A 25,140-nucleotide genomic window follows, 5' to 3' on the forward strand; every position below is an offset into this window, starting at 1 on the left:
AGCACATAACCATTTTAGCAACACAAAAGACTAAATCTGTTACTTTGATACACATTTTTTAATTTTGCCCATAGCTAGATGGGGGCAGCAAGTAATTGCCAGGCCAAACCACAAAAACAGGGCCCGCTTCTAGACAATTAGGTGCACATAAGTAAACAGGATTTCTGAGCCCTATGGCGAAAGAACTAGAGAACCCTATATCTTCACCTTGTATATCAAATGCATGCTTGTACAGATGAGGATGTGAACAATAGGGTAACAAGCCTCACCCCAATACAAACTTACTTGATGATCCAAAGCTTGGTGCTGGTAGCCCACCAAATCCAGAGGGGGCCGTTGATTCAGCAACTGGTTTATTTAACTCCAAGATCTAAAAATACATATTTAAAGAAAGACATATAAAATGTACAAGGTCATTTCAATACAACCAAATGATTTTACTTGACATTCAGAGATCTAGCATTTGCACTAAAGAAATGTGATCAATTAGAAGAAACCTTTAAATGATGTCCTGCCTAATAAACATATAATCAAAGAATGAACATGAAACTGTTACGCATTTGTTGCATTCGGCATTCACTTGTTTTAATAGATTGTTAGTTCCAGTCATGCATTATGTTTGCCTAGATTAACATTGGATCCTTGGTGTATCTTTGCTTTCTCAGCTTTATGATGGTCAGAAAAAATAGCCAACTATCTTCTTGTGACAGAGCAAAAGCAACCTAACAATGTTTATAGCCTTCTCTTGTTCAACATTAAAAATGATTTCATATAGTGGAAACTATGTTTTACTTAAACTTTTATTGAGTGTATGTGCACAATTAAGACGTCAAGAATGTTGATCAAGCCGGTCTAGATTGCCCAGTTAAAGGGCAACTCTCCAAGAAGTCATGGCGACACCCTGCACAGAATAATATCCTCAAGAAGTAACACTGTTTCCTTGAGAGGTAACAGCTCAGAGGAAAATTCCACAAAGAAGAAACAAAACTCCTTCTGTGATCTTAGTAAATCTTAAATGAAGACAGTACTGGTGAAAACATCAGTAAAGAGAGGAGCCAAACAGAGCAAACACAGCCAAGAAATGATCAAAGAAGAAAGTAATCCAACTTGCCGGAGGATGAAATAATCCGGGACTAAGATGCATAGCAAATGGGCATGGAGTATGGCAAAAAATTAGGGAAAGAAATGCGTTAAAACGCATCATCATGCCCTAAAAAAACATGCTTTAAATATACTTGTAACAGGAACCAACATAACAGAAAATGCTTTGCAATACCTTGGATTGGGGTAATTCACTAACTTACAATAGACAGACTACTATTTTGGGAACCATGAAAACTCCCTGCATTCATTCCACGCCAAAAAGAAGGACAAAGACTGGCATTCAGTGGACTGTGCAGATTGAAAATGATGCTGCCCGTGATACCTCGTACCTGCAGAAAACTGGCAGGCAACACAAGCAAGAAAGTGGTAGAGCGGATCCACATGGGTGGGACCTCTATATCTAACTGAACATGCTGTTCTGCTACATGCTGATTGATAGCGCATAACACTTCCTCCTTTTCAGAATCAACACAATCTCAGGTTAGTTATTGATGCTGTCTTCCTCGCTAACAAGTTACTTTTCAAAGTAAACCGATAGGTGATTCATGTGGATCCATCTCTTGGGCTGACCTGCAGAACTAGGTATAAATACAGTGCAGCAGAGTTGTGTTCTGGTCTGTGCGAGCGATGGCAGCATTGCTGATTGGTTCCCACACCCAGCACCCTGTATTACCATTGGAGAACACATTTTTTAAGGTATGTGATTTTGCAGAGGAAAATATCAGCATGCAGTAGAATGGTGGCACCTAGTAGAGCCAGTAAGCAAAAAACCTTCAGGACTAGAAGACAAGTTCTGTCCTGAAGCATCTGAATCATTTGCTCAATGGGTTGTATCATCTGGGGAGGTGAGAAATTTGGCAGAGATGTGGTGTCAAATATGATTGCGTCGTTTCTACTGATCTGCAGGACATGCACATTTGTTGGGACAACATAAACTTTAGCTGATGTGTCAAGACTGATTCCAGGCACCCCCACAGGATATGTTGGCCTACAGACAAGCTAGCTCACAGTGTCACCGTAAGCCCCCCTAACCTTACCAGGGAGCGAATGATTTCTGGCAACCACTTCTGAACAGGACAACCCTGACTCCCTCAGGGATCGTGGAAACAGATGTGAACATTTCGCTCAGTCAATCGTGCTTACTTGTGCTCAGAGAAATAATATACAGAATGGGATGTTTTCAATATATTTATTGAACCAACATTATTCTTGTATAGAATACACGTGTTGCGATAATCAGTAGATAGAAGCAGATGACAGAGTACGAGCATCAAAAGAGTAAATAGTGCGTCCAGCTCTACCATGGTACTAAAACAGTGTATATATGCAGGCATTTAAACCAGGCAGCAATCGGCCGTACTCATACTATGCGAACCCTACTCTGAGTTTGTGTAGGTGTGAAGCCAAGTATCTCCCCAAGGGACGATTCAATCCCATTAAATGGCAGGAGAGAATGAAGGACCCTGTCTTGGCCATGAACTAGACATCCCTCAAGGAGATGTTAGACTTCTGCATGGTGAACTCTCAGCATGCAGGGACCCTTGGTGTCACCTTAAGTGCCTCCTCTGCTAATCTATCGGAATGCTCCTTATTTATAATAGAAAGCAGCCTTAAGATGTACGTTGTAGATTAGCGATGTTATGGATATGTACATAGCTCTGTCACCCCGTGGATGAAGGTAGAACGACATTTGTAAATAGTGCACAGAGGCCTTGTACAAGATGTTTGTAGCCTCGTGATAATGTTGTAGGAAGCAAGATGTGTAAACAAAGTAGTTTCAGAGAAACTAATCCGAAATTTTCGTGTATGCAAATATGTGCAAAAGTTCACGGTACTACATGGTCCTAATCAGGGAACATAACACAATATAATAGGTAGGAGGTGCAGAGAGAGCTCTAGGTGAGAGTTGGACATGTTGATGGAAAAGCCCAAGGCCAACAGCAGGGATATTGCTGCCTGCAGGTGGTCCAACACTAGCGGTGGCAAACTTGCCTTGAGCAGAAAATTCTTGATGTACTCTTAACACAGAGATCTGACATCTACAGATGAGCAGCAACTATCACCATCACCCAAGGTTCTCTTGTCATAACAAACAGGAGGACTTTGAACTCGTAGTGGTTGGAACTTACAATGAATCACAAGTACCCCAATGCAACTACAGGGATATTATGAGAAAATAATTGTACTGCCAGTTGAAGGACACCATCCAGCCTTCTGCTCCAAGCTTTAAAAGAACCTGAACTAGGGACAGCAACTTAAACTTTTCCTTACAAAGGTTAAAGTTAAAGAACCCAAGGTCTAGGACCAGTTGCTGAAAGTTGGATGAAGAGGCAGTATGGATCACCTGGTGCGTGTCTACAACCGTCTTGCAATCATTCAGCTAACTGCTATTTTTATGAGCTGTAAGAGAGAAGAACTGGTTCAGTCGCCGCTGAAGCGGTTTGGAGAATCTCAATAAGGTTATTCAGTCTTGACTGTTCGAAGTGGCCTTGGCCACTGAAAGTAGCTATTTTAGTACTTCTGCTGCCTTCCTAAGGACTGCAACAAAGGAAGCACCCACCAGGGGGGCTGGCATCGAGGGTGACTCCTTGTCCACAGTATTTGAGGATTTTTAGCTGCTGAAATGCCCAATAGCAAGTGGTGCCTGAATCAGCTGAAGGAAGCAAATTGGCAGCCCCACTGCTGTCAGTCATGAGAGATGATCTGAGGCATCTGGATCAGGTCAGCCTGAACAAAATAATCCTGCTAACATCAGTGCTAGCAACTGCGCTGGGTTTGGCACCAGCAATTCGGAAGCAGAATCTGAGGCCAGGGACAGAGTCTATGAATTTGATTTGTGGCCTGGAGCTCAGGCTTTAAGGATGATTCCATTGGTGTTGGGAGGGCTGGGGGGCAGAAGGGGTTAGCTGGAGGAAAAGAATGCGGACGGGACATACCTCTTGAGTGGGTGCCACTTAGGAGAAGAGCCTTTTTGGGTCTTCTTCCGCTTCCTCTTCTTTTCCTTTTATGATTCTGATGAAGGGGAGGATGTGACCTTGGTTCTGAACCAGAACGCTAATGGCACTGAGTCGAATGGCCCTCAAATGCACCATCATTAGCTTGCACTTGTCCCCCAAGTTAGAGTTGAGCTTCAGGTCTAGATACTAGAGGCAGACCTCGTGAGACCTCCTGAGGGACTGAAAAGGACATCTGTGCATGACAGGAGCAGCAGCAATCACACCTTTACTTCTTGGGGCATGACAATCGTAACACATTAAAAAAAATGCTGGACAACATTTGAAAACAAAAATTCACAGGTCCAGATCCGCATTGAAAGGCTCACTATCTGGCCATGTAGTGGTGGCATTATATGGCTCCTACATAGCATTCAGTGCGGAGATGAAGCCTGCATCACCTGCCAGCAAGAGAGCCATTTCAAGTTTCGGGATCCAGTCGGGCACCCGGGGATATTCAAAACATGAGGACTCTTGAATGTCTAGTTAAAAGTGGTACACAGCATCCCTGCTATCCGGTCTGACCAGATTTGTCTTTGTCTTCCGGGCTCCTGTATTTGACTCAAACAGAAAGTAATCAGTTATTTTGAAAAAAATCTACTGAATTAGTGGCTTGATATGTGACCTACTAGCTGTTGTTGCACTAGTGTTCAATATTAAAAATAGTGATAATGTATCTGATTTTAGGACTTGAGCACAAGCAATGGGGATCCTTAGAGGCAATTAACTTCCTTCAGTCTTGGAACCAATCCTCTTTGAATGACAATTCTAATTTAGGGCCAGATTAAGACCTTTAGAGGACTTAAGCGCTCAAAAGATGTTGGTGCCCCCATATACATCTAATACAAAAATAAACAATAATAAACTGTAAAATAAAATTGTATTTTTCGAAATAAAACAAAACTTACAGTAAGATGGGAAATGTGTATGACTGTATACTTCCACTCTATTTATAGATTCAGCTGCACTATTAGTTTTGCATATGGTCCGTGGTAAATCCGGCAATGGAAAAGGTCTGTGGTGCCCCCCCTTCTCTTGATGCCCTAAGCACGTGCTTGTTTTGTTTCATGGTTAAACATACCCTGACTACTGTCTATGGATGTGTACGAAAAGCAATCAAGAGTGAATTAGAATACAGGAAAAAAAAATATGATTTCCTATGGCTGTGCACATGGTACTTTATTTTTACCATCTAGCTCCACCCAGTTGACATGCTTTGCTAAATAAGGTGCCTGTGACGTGACTGTAGTCCTCTACATGAACAAGCTTTCGATAGCAGGCTCTGATAGACTACTGGGGTGAATGCACAGGAACCAGCTCCTCTGTAATCTGCCTCAGAACCAAGGAATCAATGGCATTGGTATTTAAACAAGCACTCCATGCAGAACCCACTGAATGCTTTACCTGTAGACGTAGGTTCTACTTCTGAAAAAAGGCACAACAAATGTAGTACATAGCTCTCTTCCACTAAACAGATGCTTACGGCTTCCTGGTAAGTTGGGTGAACTATTATTGACAGAATAGTGCGTTGTGTACATAGAACGATCAAAATATAGTATAACAAATAGTTTGAGTGCCATATATACCCTAGTAGTGGTTTTGTGCAGGATTACATTGATTTTTATCATACAACTACTATATAGGTTTACAGAACCCGTAATTATGGCCAAGTTTCACTTTCCAGGGAAAGGCAGTGTTTGGTGGGCTAATAATAATAACTTTGCTGCAATTTGAGAAACCGGCACAAAACTTGAAACTCAATTACTACATTCAGCTAAAGTTTGGTGTGTATAGCTTCATGCAGATGGAGTTGTGATAACTACGTTAAAAGGGGGATAGCAGGCGTGGTACAAAAGAAATGTTTCCCATTCTGGCTGCTCGCGGATTTTTTTTACTCCTAACTGCAGCAAAAACTGCCCAAAATAAACACATCAAACTTGCCTTTAAACTAGATCTCTACTGCTAATCGAACCTTTCGGTGGTTTAATGTATATAAAAAATAACCTTTATTATTATTTTATTGCTTAGTTAATAAACATCACAATCTAAATAAAAAAATAGAAAACAATTCCCTAAAAACAATGTTAATATGATCTAAAAACAATTTTCTAATGTGCATACACAATTTAAAAAAAAAATATTATAAGGATAGAGCTTCCACAATAAACTGCATTACAAATAAACAACAATTGTTCTAGTTTAATTTCTAAGATAACAGCATGCACATTTCTACCACAATCACAACAGATATAAATTGTGTTCTGAACTGCGATTTGAAAGCAGTGTTAAAGCGAGACTAAGGAATAGTGGTTTTGGCAATCGTCTTCCGCAAGTAGAATAGCAACATATCCCATATATTTAACAAATCTACAACTTCACTACAGGAGCAGATAAGTGAGGCTCAGAATCATAGCTTGCCAACAAGTTCTTATTTTCAGTTGATTATAATCAGATTGAAAAAGACTTTTAAGGGCCTCAGTTAAGGCTGGGCATATACATATAATTTGAAGAATGGTTTTATTTACATAGCCGCAATGCTTACAATTTGGCCTGTCTAAAACCATTTGCAATGTTGGGAATCAAATCATTAGCTGGAAATCTACCCATTAGAAAGTTGATAAACTTTATTTTGATGTGGACTAAAAAGTGGTTTCGTAAGTGTGATTGTTGTAGGATGTGGTCTCGGGTATGATTACCAACCATGCATGTAATAGTTTGATAATTCATCTTTGTCCTACATGCCCAAAATTACTTTTACAATTTTATTTACTATTTTTTTTCATGAAGGCATTTACAACTTGGTAAGTCAGCCCAAACGCTTAAAGAATCTTTTGTAGCGTCCTGTCATTTTAATTTCCTGCAAAGGTTTCTGCAAGTCAAGTAAATTACTGTTCCACCAACCCAAATTCTAACAGACCTGAGCTTGTGAGATGTTTTTGTCAAGGGAAAATAAATGTCGGTTTAGGTTGGCTTGTAGGATGCCCAGCATCTTTTCCTGGAAGAATTTCAGATCCATAGGTTAATGTTAAAAGTAGTTTGGTGTTTATGGCTTGTAGCGTTTGGTCAAAAGACGGACCGTGCAATTCATTAAAGTGATTTAAAGGGGAGTGTCAGAGTTCCAGCCCTTGCTCTTATAGAGATGAGATGGTCATTAAAATTGCCACGTCTGTCTAAAAGGACACCAAGATAGGTGTAAGCAGAAACAAATCTCAATTTTTCGTCTAAGTGCCCTGCTTTTTTGATCTGTTGCCATAAATGACAACTTTAGTTTTCTTTATGTTCATTTCCATTTTGTTTGTATTACCATAAGTTGACGAAGAGGAAATCAGCCTCTGAAGGCCTATTGGAGATTATCTTAATAGTGTAATGTCATCAGCATTAGTTCAAGACCAAGTCTGAGATGGTGCACATTTTTGTTAAAGTGTTGTTTAATACAGTTATGTGTAGACTGAATAACAGAGGCACCAAAACACACCCATGTTTTAGGTGGTCCTTTGTACATATCTTCGGAAATAACTGCATTTCCTTCAAGTTTCACTCTCACCCATCCATTTGCATATAATAATTATATTGCATGTAACAGACCTGGTGGGATTTCCCACTGATTTAGTCTGGACTATATGATGTGTCTTGACACCAAGGGGCTCCGGGAACATGCAGGATTAGGTACCTTTACAGGCCCTTATACTTATTTGTAATGACAAGGAATGTCAGACCTTACTGCAATATCAGATTACACGCAACACCACATTTATATTTAAACCTGTACTCTACATAGGGCACACTTTACTCCTCTGAAAAAACACAAGCTTTTCCCATGTGCTTCTCCGGAATGCACTCGATGCCATTCCACACCAGCAAATCGGACTCATCTGCTCTGGGACTGCAAGAAGCTGCGCCCTTTCTGGGCCAGGGTGCTTTCAACACTAACTGAACTTTCTGAACAGCCTGTCGAAGACTCATTTTGGGACGGTACCCTCGACCTGATAGACAAACTCACTACCAGGTTTCTGGGTCTCACTCATCTTGCACGTGTATTGAGGTATTACCAGGCGTTTGAAGACATCTGTGCCCCTCCCTTTGTTGTCCTGGCACAAGGACCTCCAACACTGGGTGCAGGCTTATGGCGCTTTTTGCGCAGGGAGGAGAAACGTGGCTTTCATCGTATCCATCCCAATGACTTTTGGGATGCCCTAGTACTTGCACATAGAAATCATAGTTTTAACAATGGTCACCTCACCTTAAATGTATACTCTACTGATCTGATGTATAGTATTGAGCCTGCCCCCCCTTTCCCCTTTTGAATTCATGGACACACTCATTGCCCCGCTCCCCCAGCTGTCCCCCAAAGGGATAGTTATGCAACACCGATGAAGAGATTTGCAATACCCGAGTTTGTCAGCTGTCCTGGACCGAACCATAATCAAGTTACGATGCTCCAATATAACCCCCGCCCCGCAACCCCAAGTTTTAGATTTATTCCAACGTTCATTTTTGGATTGCAGCACCATGGGATGTACCGGAACACTGCTGTGTACACTTTGCTGTAACAGTATGGGTAAATGTCTGCACCTTTTTTATAGAAACATGTGCAAATTTATATAGCATATTTGTAGTAAACAATATGGTTATGTTGAAAACAAAACGGTTTTGGGAAAAAAAATCTCGATACTAGATGGATCTGTGAGAACCTTCCATCAATCTCGATAATTCTAAAATGCTAGATGTTGTACCAAATCCCGGATGGATGCTTGTGGATTCAGTGGAACCAGGCTACATTGTTGAACCCACACATCAAAGTATTGGAGTAGTAAACCTGCAAAACCTTGGCCACCACAAAGTAGGGGAATCAGCCTATAGTTCTGAATATTCCTCAGGTGTCAGACTGGATCCAGAAATGTTTCAGTAGTGCCTCAGCACGCTGTCAGGTGGCGCTGTGCGGCTCCACACTGACGCAGTTCCAATTTACAAATTACGTGCAGATCCATATAGGCACCACCTCTCCATGACGTCAGTTGCTTCTGAGGCTGTCCGCAGACTGAGATGCAGATTCGAAATAGAGAATTGAACATGATCAATGTGCAGATTCCTAGACTTTGGATCTAAATAATGGATAGAGCCCAATCACAAAATGGGGAGGATGGTTGGGTAAGGAATCTCGGCAAGATGGTCTCTACCAGAAAGAGTCTTGTCAAAGGTAAATAAATTGTCCTTCTAACAGACTCCTAGAAGTAGATTACTCACCTTTTGAATGGATACCAAAGCAGTATCTATTGAAAGCGGGTCGGTTAGTGGACTCAAACTCTAAAGCCCTGCAGGACCAAGCGGGCAAAATGCCCTTCTCGGTGGACCTGACTCTCCAGACAATCGCGCCTCGTGAACATATGGGGGGATGCTCATGCAACTGCCTGGCACATGTCTAGGACAGGAACTCAGTATGGTAGAGCAACAGTAGAAGCTTTGGCCTTGGTAGAATTAGCATGATGTCCTTATGGAGGCTGCTTTATAGCCTTTTTTTGCTCCAGCGGCCCCCACAAAGAGTAGATTGTCCACCCTGTGTGCTTTGGTATAATCAATGTAGAAGCTTAGTGCCCTCTTGTGGTCTAAAAGATGGAGTCTCTCCTCCTCCTTACAGGGGCGAGGCGGAGCATAGAACACTGGGTAGGTGACTGACTGACGTGGAATGGCGTCACAACTTTAGGCAGAAAGGATGCCAGAATCTGTAGAACCAGTTAGTCTAGGAAGTAGGTAGTACATGGTGGCTTAACACAAAGAGCTTGAAACTCACTAACACTCGTGCAGAGCTGATGGCGATGAGGAACACAGTCTTGACAGTAAGAAGCCATAAAGGTCAGCAGTAAAGCAGTTCCAACAGAGTGCACATCAAGTACGTAAGGACCAGATTACGGTCCCATTTGGGCATCACGCAAGGAAAAGGGGAAATGTTTTGAAGCGCTATAAAAAATGTAAAAGAATAGAATCACAACCATTGACTTAAACAAGTAGGGCAGATCTGGCAACCTAGGAAGAAAGTTAACCTTTAACCATGCCGAAAGCAAACCCTTGCCAAGCAAGAGAAAGCAAACAAGAGAACATCAACTATTTGGCCTGGAAAGCGTCAACCTGGAGTGAGCCGCACCAAACCACAAATTTGTCCCATCACCAGGCACATACAGTTTTCATCGAGAGATGCCTGGTTGCCAAGATGATATCAACCAATGCGTCAGTTACCGCTCAGTCTCCAAGCATGGAGATTGCGATGGCTCGGGTGTAGAACCCTGCCCTGTTGTTGTGGCACAAGGCCCTAGTGGAGGGGCAGCCAGCTCGGAGGACTGCTGATCAAGTCCAGGAGCTCTGGGTATCAAATTCTCTGTGCTCAATATGGAGTCACTATGATGACTTGGGCCTGGTCGTTTCCGAATTTCTTGAGAACTCCGGGCAGGAGTGGTCAGCAAAAAGGCATTCAAAAATCCTGCCAGGTGGTTCATCACAAGAAAAATTCCTTGGCGGTCTAGCCACTTCCAAAGGCGTAAAGCCTCCTGGCACAGAGTTCTGTGACCCCACACTGTTTATTGCAGTACCACATGGTGGTGTTGTCTGCGAGTAGAAGCATGGATGAAGGGGTGCATCTGAGGTTCGCTGTAGGCTGGAGGTGGTTGATGACTGGGTCGAGCCCATCTTTAACTGGCAGTCGTCGAAATAGGGGAAGACTGTCACACTGACCTCCGAAGAGGAGCTGCCACAAGCATCACTTTCATGAACACCTGAGGGGCACCTGTGAGACAAAAACGAAGAACAGCAAATTGAAAATGCTCCTGTCCCACCACAGATCGCAGGTAACTGAGGTGGGCCGGAGGGCTAGGTATATAAAATAAGCATCCTGAAGTTCCAACACTACCATCCAGTCTCTAGGGACAAGGCAGACAAGACCTGGGCCAAGGTGAGCCTTTTTAGTTTCTCCTTCCAGAAGGCGGATTTGAAAAGGGTGCAGTTTTACAATAGGCCGCAGACCTCCATCTTTCCTGGGCACCAGAAAGTAGCGGAAATAGCAACCACAACCTACTTCGGTCAGGTGCACCCTCTCAATAGCTCCTTTGGCCAAAAGGGCTTTCACTTCTTGACGCACAACGGAGAAATGGTCCCCAGTCAGTCGCTGGGGGGCATTGGAAAGTGCAGCAGAGAAAAAATTGAAGTCTAAGTCATAGCCCCATCAAACCATCTGAGGAACCCACCTGTCCGAAATTGCCTGCCAGCCTGGGAAGAATTGATGGATTCTGCCTCCCAGTGGGTGGTTGTGCTCCTGTAAGGGCACAGTAAACAGGCTTGGCAGCTAGGTTGGCAGACTGAGCGGCGCCTTGGCCATGGAGGCGGTGGATATCATGCCCTGGACTGCAAAACGGCTGGGTTGCCTGCGGAGGCTGGACAGGCTGGCTGTAGGAGGCAGTGTAGTCAAAGCCACGAAAGAGCAGTGGTACTGTTGCAGGTGGATCAGTAAGGCCCAAAAACATGCAGTAGCCCTGTTCTATTTAAAACGCTCCAAATCAGAATCAGGCTTGTCCTGGAATAGCAAATTGCTAGCGAAGGGCAAGTCCATCAGGGAAGACCAGACATCGCTTGAGAACCAGCTGATCGCTTTCAAGCAAGATGGTGCCAATAGCTCACCCGATGAAAAAAAACAAGTTACTTACCTTTACACTGTGGTTCTCCAGTATTGAGATCTATTATAGATTCACATGCTTGAATCTTTCCCATCGTTATGGTGGGAGTCCCACAGTAACAAAATTAATTGCAGTAATAAAACATCACCATAGACCTCCATAGAACAGAAAACTCACTGAAGTAAACTTTCAGCCTCGTATTTTTTAACATCCAAATTTAAGCCAATCACAGTATAGAACTTAGAGTTCCCTCCCCCTAGAGAGCTATCATACCTCAGATTTAAAATGACCTCTTGGAATCACTTCAGCTTTTCAGCAAACTCGTGCGTGTAGTTAAAAAAAAAAAGAAACGCACGAGTTTGCTGAAAAGCTGAAGTGATTGGCCATAGCGTGTGGCTTTCAAATATTGAAAGCCCGCAATTGGCCAAAGGCGGGTGCATGTCCCGCCTTCTCTCGAAAAGCGTTAACTCCCCTGGCCTAGGGAGCTCTGGAGCGAGCAGCTGCGCGGCCGGATGCCAGCTGCATTCCTGACATTCCTTGTCTATTAGAGCAGTTGATTTCGCTTTCGCGGCCGAACTTGTTCAATTTGGCCACACACGTGCTCGTTGTTGGCGGCCCTTTCCATCCGCTACTAAGTCTACAACTCCCTTCGATACATCTTTACTGTTGTGGGTGTCTGTGTAAAACACGGTTTTCCTCATTCTGTCTGCTCCAGTGTACAACACGCCTCTTAACGCCTCTTACTGCTTCCCAGAATATTCATACGTGTGCGTCTTTTGTGGTAAAGCAACTTAGCAGGTATGCGTGCTAGATCAACGCCGGTGGCAATCATGTTCTCATTTGAGTCCCGTCTGGGGTGCAGTTAACAGATGAAGGAGCACTTTGTGGCGAAAGACAGCATCTATGATCTTTTGGAGACAGAAGCTCAGCTGGAGATCATGCTTGGAAGCTTGAAGTCTGGCGTTTAGGCTCTCGCTTCCTAGTGCAGTGCACATCCAGAAGGGAATGCGCATGCGTCTGGGATCAACAGGCGAGCCTTTGGACAAGCCTGTAACAGCCTGCTCATTCTTTTCACCAGAAAAGTGCTTTTTACACAACCAATACCCATGGGAGTCATGTTTGTTAGGTTTTTTTCCCCCACTGCTTGATCAAAGGTAATGGATGAAGCAACAACTATGGCTTCATTGTATTTAATATTGAAAATGCTTTCTTCTTGTGGAGGAGGTTGTGGTGTAAGGCTAAAGCTGTCGACCTTCGAGCGGAGAGGGCAGGTTCAAGCCTGACGTCGGCTCAACAGCCTGTGATTCAAAAAATGAATACATCATTGTGTATTGTAACTAGCGCTTATGTAAACCGCACCAATATCTTCTGCAGAGTTTGCGCTATTTAAAAGTTAATAAAGTGTCTCTTTGAAGTTACATAAAAAGCAGTGAAGGATGGTACTACTGCAGGTTATTTATTTTTTTACCCGAGGGTGAGGGCAAAAATGGTGAGCCCGTTAGGGACCCATATCAGCATCTACTTTAAAAAACTGCCAGTGCTTAGCACCGGCAGGATCCGGAACACTTAAAGCCCTGGCCACAAGTATCAGGAACGCTGTGTTCGATCAAATAAACAGGCATGTTTTAAAACTGATTCTTCCGCTTCCCGTTGGACGAACCTGCGAAGTAGAACAACATCTTTATTATTAATTTCAAATAAACACGCTCACTCTATCCTTTGTAGTTTAAGAGGAATGTATGTCAATACTTCGCATAAACCATTACTGTGCAAGTTTTAACTGCGCATGCACTTATAACGCAAATGGTTATAAATGTACTATGGTTTATGCCAGGTGTCTCCAACCAGTCGATCGCGAGCTACTGGTAGCTCGCCGGCCCCCTTTGAGTAGCTCGCAGCATTATTTTGAGAAAAAACGTAGTTCGATGTTTATATTCTCCATTGTGGAGATCATTTAGTTTTGTTGCCAGGCCTCTTCGGTATTTATTTTAGCCCAGCAGCGCCTTCTGTCCTACGTTGCACGGATACGTGCTCGGAGATACGGTTGTTCCGTGTAGGAACAAACTTGCTTAGGCTTGCCATTTTTTCTAGGGCCTCTGCGATTCAAGAAGAAGCCTTCCCTCACAGTAGCCGAGCACCGGAGTCTTGGTCTGAGGCAGTGGCTATGTCTGATAGCAACGCCCAGGACACAGCCTGACTCCTGCAATCGAACTCCAGGGAGGAGGATGGGCCTTCCCTCGAGCGATTCCAAGGTGCATTATTGCGACTGCAGTCGCTTTTTCAGCAAATGTTGTTTAAAAAGATGGATTTGCCTTGAACTTTATTTAGGAGTGGAGCAGGCAGGGCGAGGCATGCTGATTTTCATATCGGTCTCTGTAATAGTCATGCCTTAATTAGTCTTGAAAAATACAAAAGTGTAATGTTGTTCAGTTTTATTAGTTGGCGAATTTGTTAAGTAAAGATAATAAGCATTATTTATTTTGTTGTGTTTCATAGAATATTAGCTGAAAGCCTAAAATAGAAAAGTGTAATGTCATTTTGTGTTATTCTACTAAGTTAGTGCACTTGCTATGCAAAGATAATAAGCATTATTTGTTTCCTATGAATTACGGCAAAAAGCTAATGCTTATTTATCTTTTCATAGCAAGGGCACTAACTGTTATTAGAACACCGAACAGCATTACACTTTTCTATATTAGGCTTTCAGCTACGATCCTATGAATCATATCAAAATATAGAATGCTTATTATTTTTCCCTAACTAGTGCACTAAGTGTAATAACACATAGCATTCCACCTCTCTATTGTAATGCTTTCAGAGCAAATGAAAGTCACAACATCGTTTTACTGTTGTGTTGATGAACAGTCCCATATCGTTTGAGTGATAAGCATTTGCAATGTGAATGGGTATTAATGTCAGACCTGGAAGGCCTTTTGTTTTGTTACCCCATTTGAAAAACAATTTAGAGAAGGCTAAATCAGGACAGGGAGTCACAATTATTATGCTCAAGGTACTTAAAATACTTAAAACAAATTAAAACATTTGAATGATTTAAGACCGCTTTAAATCGGGAAAGACAATCGTAGACTGTCTATTCCAGAATATGACCTCTGCCAGACCCTTTATTCTCATTAAATTCTGTAATGTGTCACTTCAGATATAAAGCTTAGGATTGTTGGTAAACAGCTCAGTAAACTGATAAAATGTGGGCGGCTTCTTCAGAATTGCTTCCAAAAGCTACTAGATTACACTGCTTAGAGAAAATCATGCAATACCATGTTGAGATTGATTTTCCTATTAGTTTTTTTATTTGAGCTTAATTTTAATTAATATTTTGGTGATCATTGATAATTGAAAGTTCTTTAAGCACGGTGACAACAAATCTGGTGAAAATCATAATTGTTTCTTAGCTAGGGAACTCCAAGTATTTGGATGAAACAGTGTAACTGGCTCCATGAAAATTAGGCTTAAAGTCAACGAAGCTGGGCGGGGCAATTTGGGAAAAATGCACAAGTTGCTTGGCCTTTAGTAGCTCAAGATGATTTTCATTGATCAGAAGTAGCTCTCACTGCAAAAAAGTTTGGAGACACCCGGTTTATGCTAATTAAAAACATCTCCCTAAAATCATGCCAACACTACACTACCTTACATTACCTTCAATTACTTAAACACCACTATACTACCCTAAACACTAATACATTACCCCCTACACGACCTTCCCCCTTCCTGGACCCTACACTAACACTACACTTCACGCCCCCCTACTCCTTCACGACACTACCCTAAACCCTAAAACACTACCCTGCACTACACAAACACCACACCACTACCCTAAACACTAAAACACTACCCCCAGCACGACCCTCACCCTTCCCCCAGTCTGCTCCCTACACTACAACACTACCCTGCACAACACCCCAACACTACCCTAAACCCTTTAACACTACCCTACACAAACACACCACAACCCTAAACCCTAAAACACTACCCCCTGCACGACCCTCACCCTTCCCCCAGTCCGCTCCCTACACTACAACACTACCCTGCACGACAACCAACACTACCCTAAACCCTAAAACACTACCCTACACTACACAAACACCACATCACATCACTACCCTAAACCCTAAAACACTAGCCCCATCACGACCCTGCCCCTAACCCCAGACCGGTCCCTACAACACTACCCTGCACGACACCCCAGCACTACACTAAACCCTAAAACACTACCCTACACTAACACCACAACACTACCCTAAACCCTAAAACCCTAGAAGTGTGGCTCAGGGGTTAGAGGCAGCAGACCCGGAAGCTGAGATCGGTCCTGGACCAGGGTTCAATTCCCCGCCTCGGCGGGTCTTGGGCTAAAAATTCCACGGACTCGATAATTCTCGCCCCGGTGCCTCCTCGACTCATGGGTTCACACTCTGCGACTCTGGGCAATAGCTTGCTTAATCTCCACAACGGCCCCTCGCGGCGGGATGCCTGACTTTCACCTTGTGGATACCCTGCTATCTCACAGGGGAATACCAGGACGGGTTCCCTAAGCAAGCGCCGGGACACCCACTGCGGGTAGCTGTGCGCTATATAAGCTCAACTCATAAGCTCAACTACATTTACATTTACATTTACCCCCAGTACGACCCTGCACCTACCCCCAGTCCGTTCCCTACATTAAAACACTACCCTGCACGTCCCCCTGACACTACCCTAAACCACTACCCTTCACTACACAAACACTACCCTAAACCCTAAAACACTAGCCCTTGCACAATCACCCTTCCCCGTCCTCTCCCAACACTAAAACACTACCCTGCAAGACACCCCAACACTACCCTAAACCCTAAAACGCTACCCTACACTACACAGAAACTACAACACTACACTAAACCCTAAAACACTAGCCCCTGCACAACCCTCCACCGACCCCGTCCTGACTCTACACCCAAACACTCCCCTGCATGACCCCCACACACTACCATAACCCCCAAAACACTACTCCTCAAACACAACCCTACCCTTAATCCTAAAAGACTACCCCCTGCAAGACTCACCCCCTACCCTAAACCCTTAAAAACAGCCGCTCTTACCTCTCTCTCCTCATGTCCTCTGATCTCCTTCCTGCGTCGCCAGAGGGGCAGTGATCGTTGTATGTCGTTGTGAGGAAACACCTTAGTTTCCTCACAACGATGGGGTTAGTATTACAACGCTTGCGATGTTACAGCGCATGCTATGTAATAACATGCGTAGAAATGGCTATGCGTTATTACAGCACATGCGTTGTAATGCTTACGTAGTAATGATACACGGTGTAATGACCGCGCACAAATGTATGTTTACCTTTCTCCAGTGTTTTTCCCCTCAAAACTCACCTTGTAGCAGGTTTTCTTCTGAGTCCTATGCACGGCCTTGTTTGGCTGCGCCATAAGCAGCCTCACTAATGAACTCGCTTTTTAGGTCGAGCCTAGAGTCAGCCGAGCTCTAGCTAAACACTTATAAGGTCCCAAAGGCGAGACCTATTGGCTATGCCAATACTGGTTTCTCCAGTATTATATCTTTTATAAATTCACATGCTTAAATCTGACTAGTAAGCAGTATGAGCACAATAAGAGAAAAGATAAAGGTGGTGGGTAGGCGAACCATCCCACCATGACGTAAACTTGTAGCATCAGTACCAAGAAGAAGAGAAAGAATATGCAAACGAATTTACGACCAGTACGAAAAGAACAAAGAAGGCTAAAAGCCACCTACCTTAGGCAGAGCGAAATCGAAGTGCAGCTTATCTAAAAGAAATATCTGCCTTTTTCCAACCATCAAGGCAGTTATGCTTCATTAATGTGTGAGCGTTCGCCCACATTGCCGCCCTGCATATGTCAGAAAGGGATGCTCCTGCACAAAGGGCAGAGAAAGTCGACACTTTTCTAGTTGAATGAGCTTGCGTATTTGCAGGAAGCGAGCAACCAGCCTTTTCATGACAAAAGGTCATCATTGAGGTGACCTAACGAGCAATGCTTGCCCGTGTCAATGCTTGTCCTTTTTTACTAGGAGCTGAGAAAGATGAATAGCTGAGAGGATTTACGGAAGATCTTCGTTCTTTGCAGACAAAATTTTAAACAACGTTTAAAGCTCTTTCACTACTGAGGATGGAGTAGGAAAGAATGTTGGTAAGACAATCAGCTCATTGAGGTGGTAAGTTGAAGGCACTTAAGTATAAAAGAAGGGTTAGTGCGCAGGATGACACAGTCCGGCAAAAATTGAAGATATGGTTCTTTTATAGTGAAAGCTTGGATTTCACCGATAGGTCTGGCTAACGTAATGGCCAGGAGAAAAGCCACTTTCCAAGAAAGGAACTTCAATTCGCATTTGTGTGCCGGCTCAAAGAGAGGATGCATTAGCTGTGACAGGACAGTATTTGCCACAGAACTGGAGGAGGTTTAACAGGCGGAAAAGCTCTAAAAAGTTTCTTCATAAATTCCTTGATAAGACGATTAGACCACAGGGAAGTTTAATCTGAACGTCTTCTATACCTAAAAATGAAGCCCGGTGAACTCTTAAAGAAGAGTGAGAAAATCCTGATTTAGCTAAGTGTAAAAGATAAGGCAGCACCTCCTCCGGAGATAAGAACGGACGCCATGCTTGCGAGATACACCAAGCATAGAATCTCTTCCATTTAGCTGTGTAGCATTTCAACGTGGAAAGAGCGCAAGACTTCTGGATTATTGTAGAACAACCCTTGGACAGCCTCAAATCCCTAAATTCAGCGTGGTGAGGAGCCAAGCCGACAAATGAGGAAAGGGAATTTGTGGAGGAACCACTTGTCCCTGTTACATGCAAAGAAGATCCTCCCTTGAAGAGAAGAGAATCAGAGCACACTTTAATAGGGGGTGCAGGTCGGTGTACCAGAATGGTCTTGCCCAACCTGGAGCAATGAGAATGAGCCGACATAGCCCTTGCTTCATTTTCTGAAGTACTTGAGAAATTAGTGGAAAAGGCAGAGTGGGGGGACGGGGGAATGCATAGGCGAACATCCCCGCCCAAGGCAACTGGAATGAGTCTCCCCACAATTTTAGATGAGGAATCCAGCTTGCCAAAAGAGGGCTCTTTTTGTTGCAAACAGATCAAACGGTGGGTAACCCCAGGATTGAAAAAACACTTTCAAGTGTTGACCATTGAGCTCCCATTCGTGACAATGTTTGGATACCCTGCTGAAGGGAAACATCATTTACTACGAAGTAATTACCACTAATAACGTTTTCCACGAGTCACTTACCACGAAAACGTCTTTTAAACGCGGGTGCCTTCCACAACCTCCACTACCACGCAAGTACGTTCTGCGTGGGCTTTGGGGGGGGAGACGTGGTAATCCTTCCAGTCGTTCTGCGTGGGCTTGGGGGCTGGGGAGGGGTACTTGGGAGGGCTGGGGGGGGGTCTCCCATTCAAAAAAAAAACAAAAACAAAGGAGCAGGTTACTTCGAAAATAAAAATACGCACTTCAGTACCACTGAAGAAAAAGGAAAGTGCCTCCCCCAAAGACGTGCCGTGTACGTCAAAATAGCAGTCCGTTTTTAATGTTGGTAGACGTGTTTTGACGCTTGTTTCGATGGTGGATGGAAGGAAGGGCTGCTGGTGAAAGACGGGAAGGTGTAAGGTAAGTAAATAATCTTTATTTAAAATATATAAATATTTAAGCGCACAGTAAAATAAAAGAATTTATAAATCTAGGGTAATTTGTTGTTTTTGAATGTTGAAAAAAAAACGATCTAATGGGTTAAGCAGTTACTACAAACTCTAGACATACTTTTTTTGCCTATCAATTTCATTATGTTTCATTTGTGCTTAGTGGACGTTTCTACGCGTGTTATAATCCATTGTTGTAAATTCCAGCGTGGTAAAGCCACTTGCGAACTAAAATTCGCGTGGTAATGCCATGCGTGGAACTTGTAATCGTGGTAACATCATATATTCCTGCTGAAAGAGTCTGCCCTCTCGTTCTGAACACCCAGCACATGCTCCACTCGCAAGAAGATGTGGTTGACAAGGAGCCATTCCCATATCTGTTGAGCAAGAAAGGAAATCGCTGGAGATCTCTTGCCAACTTGCTTTTAGAGGTAAAGCATGGTTGCAGTATTGTCCGTTCTGACGAGCACTGACGCACCCTTGACCCGAGTCAGGAAGGCTTTCAGACCCAGGAAAACTGCCTTGAGTTCCAGAATGTTTATGTTGCACTCTGAGTCCTGTTTGTACCACTTGCCGTGAACCTGTAATTCTTGAAGGTGAGCACCCCCCATCCGTCCGCTGTCACCTCCGAGGTCATCACCAGCTGCGGCACAGTGTGAATTATAGAGAGACCATGCGAAAGTATCTCCTTGACCAACCAACAGGCCATTGCGGCTCTCATTGCAGCTCAAATGTGAACCTTGTCGTTGCAAGAGCCTTGAGACTGACTCCACTGCGCATTGAGCTGCTCCTGCAGCGATCGCGTGCGGAGAGGGCAATTGGGGATAAGCGGGTTGCAAGAGGACATCACCCGTAGAGTGGACTTGTACTGCCTCACAGAAACTAACTTTTTTGTTGAAAGAAGCTTTTTTTGTACCAAGAATACGCAATATCCTTTCTTGAATGGAAAAGGCCTTGCAGAGATTTGTGTCGAGACGTGCACCCAGAAAGATCAACGGTTTAGCTGAAATAATTGATAAATTTTCCAGGTTGATGCAAAGACCTAGAGACTGGAAGAGAACTCGACAGGCTCTTGTTGATATCTCTGCCGCTTGAAAAGAAAAAGTCTTTATAAGCCAATCGTCCAGGTATGGGAACACCTGGTGACCTGAACGACTTATAAAGGTCCCTATCAGTGCCATGCACTTGGTGAACACCCTGGGATCGGATTTCAAACCGAATTGAAGCACTTTGAATTAGTAATGGCACCCTGCCACCTTGAACCATAGAAATGTTTGATGCATGGGGTGAATAGGAATATGAAAATAGGCGTCGAGGAGATCAAGAGAAGCCAGACATTACCCTTTTTCCATGAGAAGAAGAATCTCCTGAACAGAGAGCATCCTGAAATATTGTTTTTTGATGAACTTGTCAGCATTCTGAGGTCCATGACCTGCCTCTATTCACCATTCTTCTTTTTGATGAAGAAGAAGTGAGAATAAAACCCCCGATTTTGTAGGCTGAGGGGTACTTCCTCTATGGCCTGCTTGAGAAGAAGCGACTGTATATCGATATGGAGATCCAGAAGGTGATACAGTAGAACATTCCGCGGTGGAACATTTGGAAGCTGCTGAATTAATTCCGGAGTGTGGCCATGCCGGATGACGTCCAAAACCCATTTGTCTGAAGAAATGTAGTTCCATTTCAGGAAGGATACAGAGAAGACGGGATCGTGGCGTGGGACTATGTCGGCAGGTGCCTGATGAACTTCATTGCCTCCTATTACAATTTTGGGACTTTCCAGCCGATTGCTGCCTCTTGCGTCCTGCCGGCCTTGGGTAAGGCTGAGCAGTGCTGGATTGAAACAACCGGTTGTATGGCTGGTAGGTACTCTGCGGATATGGCTGGTACCCCTGATGAAATTGTGGACGGGATAAGAATTGCCCCCGCACTCTACCTGAAAAGGACTGAAAGCGGTGCTGCTGGAGACTGCCTAAGGCTTTGACCATCTCGTCTTTAAGGACTGAAGTGCCTGGTCTATGTGCTTTCCAAACAAGCACTCTTCATCAAAAGGCATGTTGAAAACTTTGGCTTGGACCTCTGGACCAAAGGTGGTTGCCTTTAGCCATCCCTGACGATGCAGAAACGCTGCTCCTGCCATCTGGCGAAACGCAGTGGATGAAAAGTCCTAGGCTATTTCAATGAGCTCTGAAGATGCTCTTTCTCCCTCGAATAGAATGTCCTTAGCCTCTTTCTTTTTATCTTCTGGGAGATACTCCAACAGAGCAGAGATGTCTGACCACATCTGCCGGTCAGATCTCCCAAGAATGGCATTAGAAGCTTGAATGGAGGTGTCCGCCAATGCAGAGAACCTCTTTCCAATATTGTTGAGGCCGTGCCCCTCCTTGTCGGTGGGGCTATACACGGAGACGCTGTATTCTTGGCTCTTCTCTGCGCTGCCTGCATAAAGAGAGAGTCTGGCCTGGGGTGACCAATAAGGCATGCAGGCGAGTCGTTCGGAGCATTGTATTTTTTTATCCAACTTTGGAATGACAGCTGGAACAGAGGTAGGTGTTTTTTTTAGCTTCAGTCCTTCTTGCCATAGAAAGTCATCTATAGGTATTGACCATACTGAACGTTGAGTGCCTGATTAAAAATCATACCGAAAACATTCAGTTTGTTTAGCTGGCATTGGCAAGTCAAAACCCTTGGAGGCACGCTCTAGAACAGAGGTCTTCAAACTTTTTGATGCAGAGACCCTCTTGTCAATTTTTTTTTTAGGTGTAAGGCCCTCCTCCTATCAAAAATTTATAGAATCGGATACTCATCATCGACAACCATAAACACCCCCAATTCCCACAGCAAATCATTTTTACGGTGGGGAAATAAAATTAAACAGTGTTTAACAAACCAAAGTTCAATGAGTGTGTCAGTGTAGTCAAAGGTGTAGATAAAACCAAAGGGTCTCATTTATGAGGAATTGGCATAGGGCACCGCTGCAAGTCTTCTTGCTGAGCTGCCCTACGCCAATGTGAAAGGGCAGGAATGCACCCTATTTATAAAATAGGGTGCATTCCAGTCCTTTCCCTTTGCGTTGGAGCACAAATTGCTGCCTAGCACCAACATGGACAGGATAAGGTTTGGGCAGGGAGAGGCACCTTTTTTTCACAAAAATGATCCTGAAAGGCGTTTTCCTCTTTCTATGTGAGCTGCAGAATGTAGCACACACGGAAAGAGGAACAAACGAGTAGAAATGAACACATTTCTCCTTGTTACGCCTCCCTTGGGGTGGCGTACGTTTTTGGCGCTGCCCCAGGTTTTCGTGAATTTGTAAATATGGGACAGAATCAAAATCCATGGGTGTTGCGTGTGACTCAGCGATGCAGCAAGCGCAGGGTAAGTGGGTTTCTTTTATGTTATTTTCCCTCATCATTGTCTGTCGACTGCCCACCCCACCATGCTTACCTGCATTGGCCGCTCCTGAACCCCACGCAACACCCATGGAATGCAGAGTAAGGTAACGCAGTGTCTTGTGCTGCTTTGTCTTACTCAATATCTATGAGGCCATGCAAAGCCATGCAGGGTGACTTTGCACCGCCTCATAGGTATGGTTGAGATGCTTGCGCCACTGGAGCGTCAAAAGAAGTGATGCTCTGGCAGTGGAAGCCTCTCATAAATAAGCCCCAAAATATTCTGTACGTTTTTTATGGTCTTTCACCATCAGGTATCTACATATAAAATAATGGGCAGGGTAAATGAAAAAGAAAAAAAAAAGTTGTTTCTCAGTGGGAAATGCACTGTGGTACATTATGAAACCTCTTTTAGTTAATGCACTGCAGAGGTCGTTGTGTAACCAGAGAGCCACAGAATTAAATCTTGATTGGTGCAGTGGAGAATAGTGACTTGTTAGGTCTCGCCTAGCGATGCAGCGCATGCGCTGCACGCTTGGCAAGACTATTGTCGTCGATTTTTGTTCGGAAGGGGGGCAGGAGATGTGCATGCGCCAGCACACGCGATGTGCACGTATACATCTCCTTTTTCGCGTCGGCTCCAGCTCATCTCGGACAGGAGATGTGCATGCGCCTGGACAGGACATGTGCACAGGTATTGTGTGCGGAAACGGCGTGCTTCGTTATTTCTACAAGCTCTCCGTGCATGATCTCTCACAACTTGCAATCGCCGCACGTGCCCTTGGAGTGCAAGTTCCCCCAGGGATCACCGACTCCTTACACAAGAGAGAGAAAGGTGTCTCTTCTGCCTCAGGCACACTCTCTGTAGAATGGCGGCTGAAATGGGTATTACAGCGCAATATGACAAAAGCAAAAGTGGTAATAATTGTAGGGATAGAAAGTTGCTCTTGTACAGTCTGTGGTAACTGCAGTTTTTGGAGACATTTTGTGGAGTGTAAAGTAATTCCCAATGTGTACAGCAACTAATCAGATTTAGTCTAGTTAGTAGAGTCACAGTTCTCCGGAACACTATGTGGGTAAGAAGCTGTGTTATACTGGATGAGGTCGACAGCTTTGACATGTTTGTAGCACATTTATATTAGGTTTCATGGACCAGGAAAACAACTGCTTGAAGGTCACGTTGACATCAACTTAAGTGACAATGTTCACATTGAAACTCCTTGCTGAAAGGCTTGTCTCATACACTTATACCGTATCAGCCACATGTTCTCGCAATGACCAATGGAGGGCAAATGTAACTGTTGATTAGCAAAATGTGACCATCAACTCTAACTGCAGATTGCAGCACTGATTGGTCATCAGACCGTTCTCCCAGGTTGTTTTCCGCAGTAAGAAACTGCAAAGCTTCATAACGAAGCAGCAGAAATTGGTCAAAGAACAGTCTGTAGTCACTGTGGGACCTTTGTGTTGATTTCAGGAATTGCACTGTGGCATTTATACTATTAGAGATTTCTTGGTCTCCCCTAGCTAGGAATTTAGAAAACAGCATGCCTTTCTTAGTGATATTCTGAAACTAATAAACATGACAAAATCAGACAGCAGTTCCTTCGGGAATGCAAGGGCAACAAATATAGTTTTAAGTAAACATGCGAAAAACACTGATAAACTGGAGTGGCCATTAAACTGCTCATACGTTTATATGACATTTCTGAATACAGTATCAGAGCTAATGAGTATCCTCGGGCCTCTTGTCTGTTCATTTTGAAAGAATGTAAACTTGAAGTACACCAATTTGAGGTGCGCCCGAATAGTCTGTAGGCCTCGTGCAACACCTCTATGCATGCGGTCTCTAAATGTTGTCTGGTTGCTATTGGTCTCTTGATAAATACCCAAGTTGATCTTTCCCTGAAGGCTTTGCAGCGCATCCAGTGAGGTGGTTGTATTTTCCTTGGCTGCCACAGTCAAGATGGCTTGTCAGAGAATGAGCATATTACAAACTCTTCATTTCACAGTAGTTTAGTTCATCCATGTTTATCGCACCATTCTCACCTAGAACACCGTTTGATTCGTACAGGAGTCCTTTGGTGGGCCAATTGCATGCACATTTAAGAACACCTCACTGGTAATGAAACGGTATGGCGACAGAGCTTTAACAAAGGAAGAATTGGTGAGATGATAAGAATAGAATGGGGGGGACATACAGCTCCACTTTCAAGTAGAAACAAGCATTTGCAATGCAATAAGTCTCGCATTTACGCAAGTTTGAGCTATTGACATTGCAAATAACAATGCTTTTTATTTTTGTTTTCAAAACATAAA

At 43.8% G+C, this 25,140-nt stretch overlaps 1 protein-coding gene across 1 annotated transcript in view; it reads right to left on the bottom strand.

Annotated features, from left to right (window-relative positions):
- The window catches only part of NUP42 (nucleoporin 42), a 256,272-nt gene that overhangs the window by 8,175 nt on the left and 222,957 nt on the right, over window positions 1-25,140 (bottom strand). The window contains exon 6 of the mRNA XM_078663559.1: window positions 286-370. Coding sequence (XP_078519685.1) covers window positions 286-370 — 85 coding nt within the window. The remainder of the gene's footprint in view (window positions 1-285; window positions 371-25,140) is intronic.

The sequence above is a fragment of the Lissotriton helveticus genome, chromosome 10 (assembly GCF_964261635.1).
Source record: "Lissotriton helveticus chromosome 10, aLisHel1.1, whole genome shotgun sequence".
Taxonomy (NCBI): domain Eukaryota; kingdom Metazoa; phylum Chordata; class Amphibia; order Caudata; family Salamandridae; genus Lissotriton; species Lissotriton helveticus.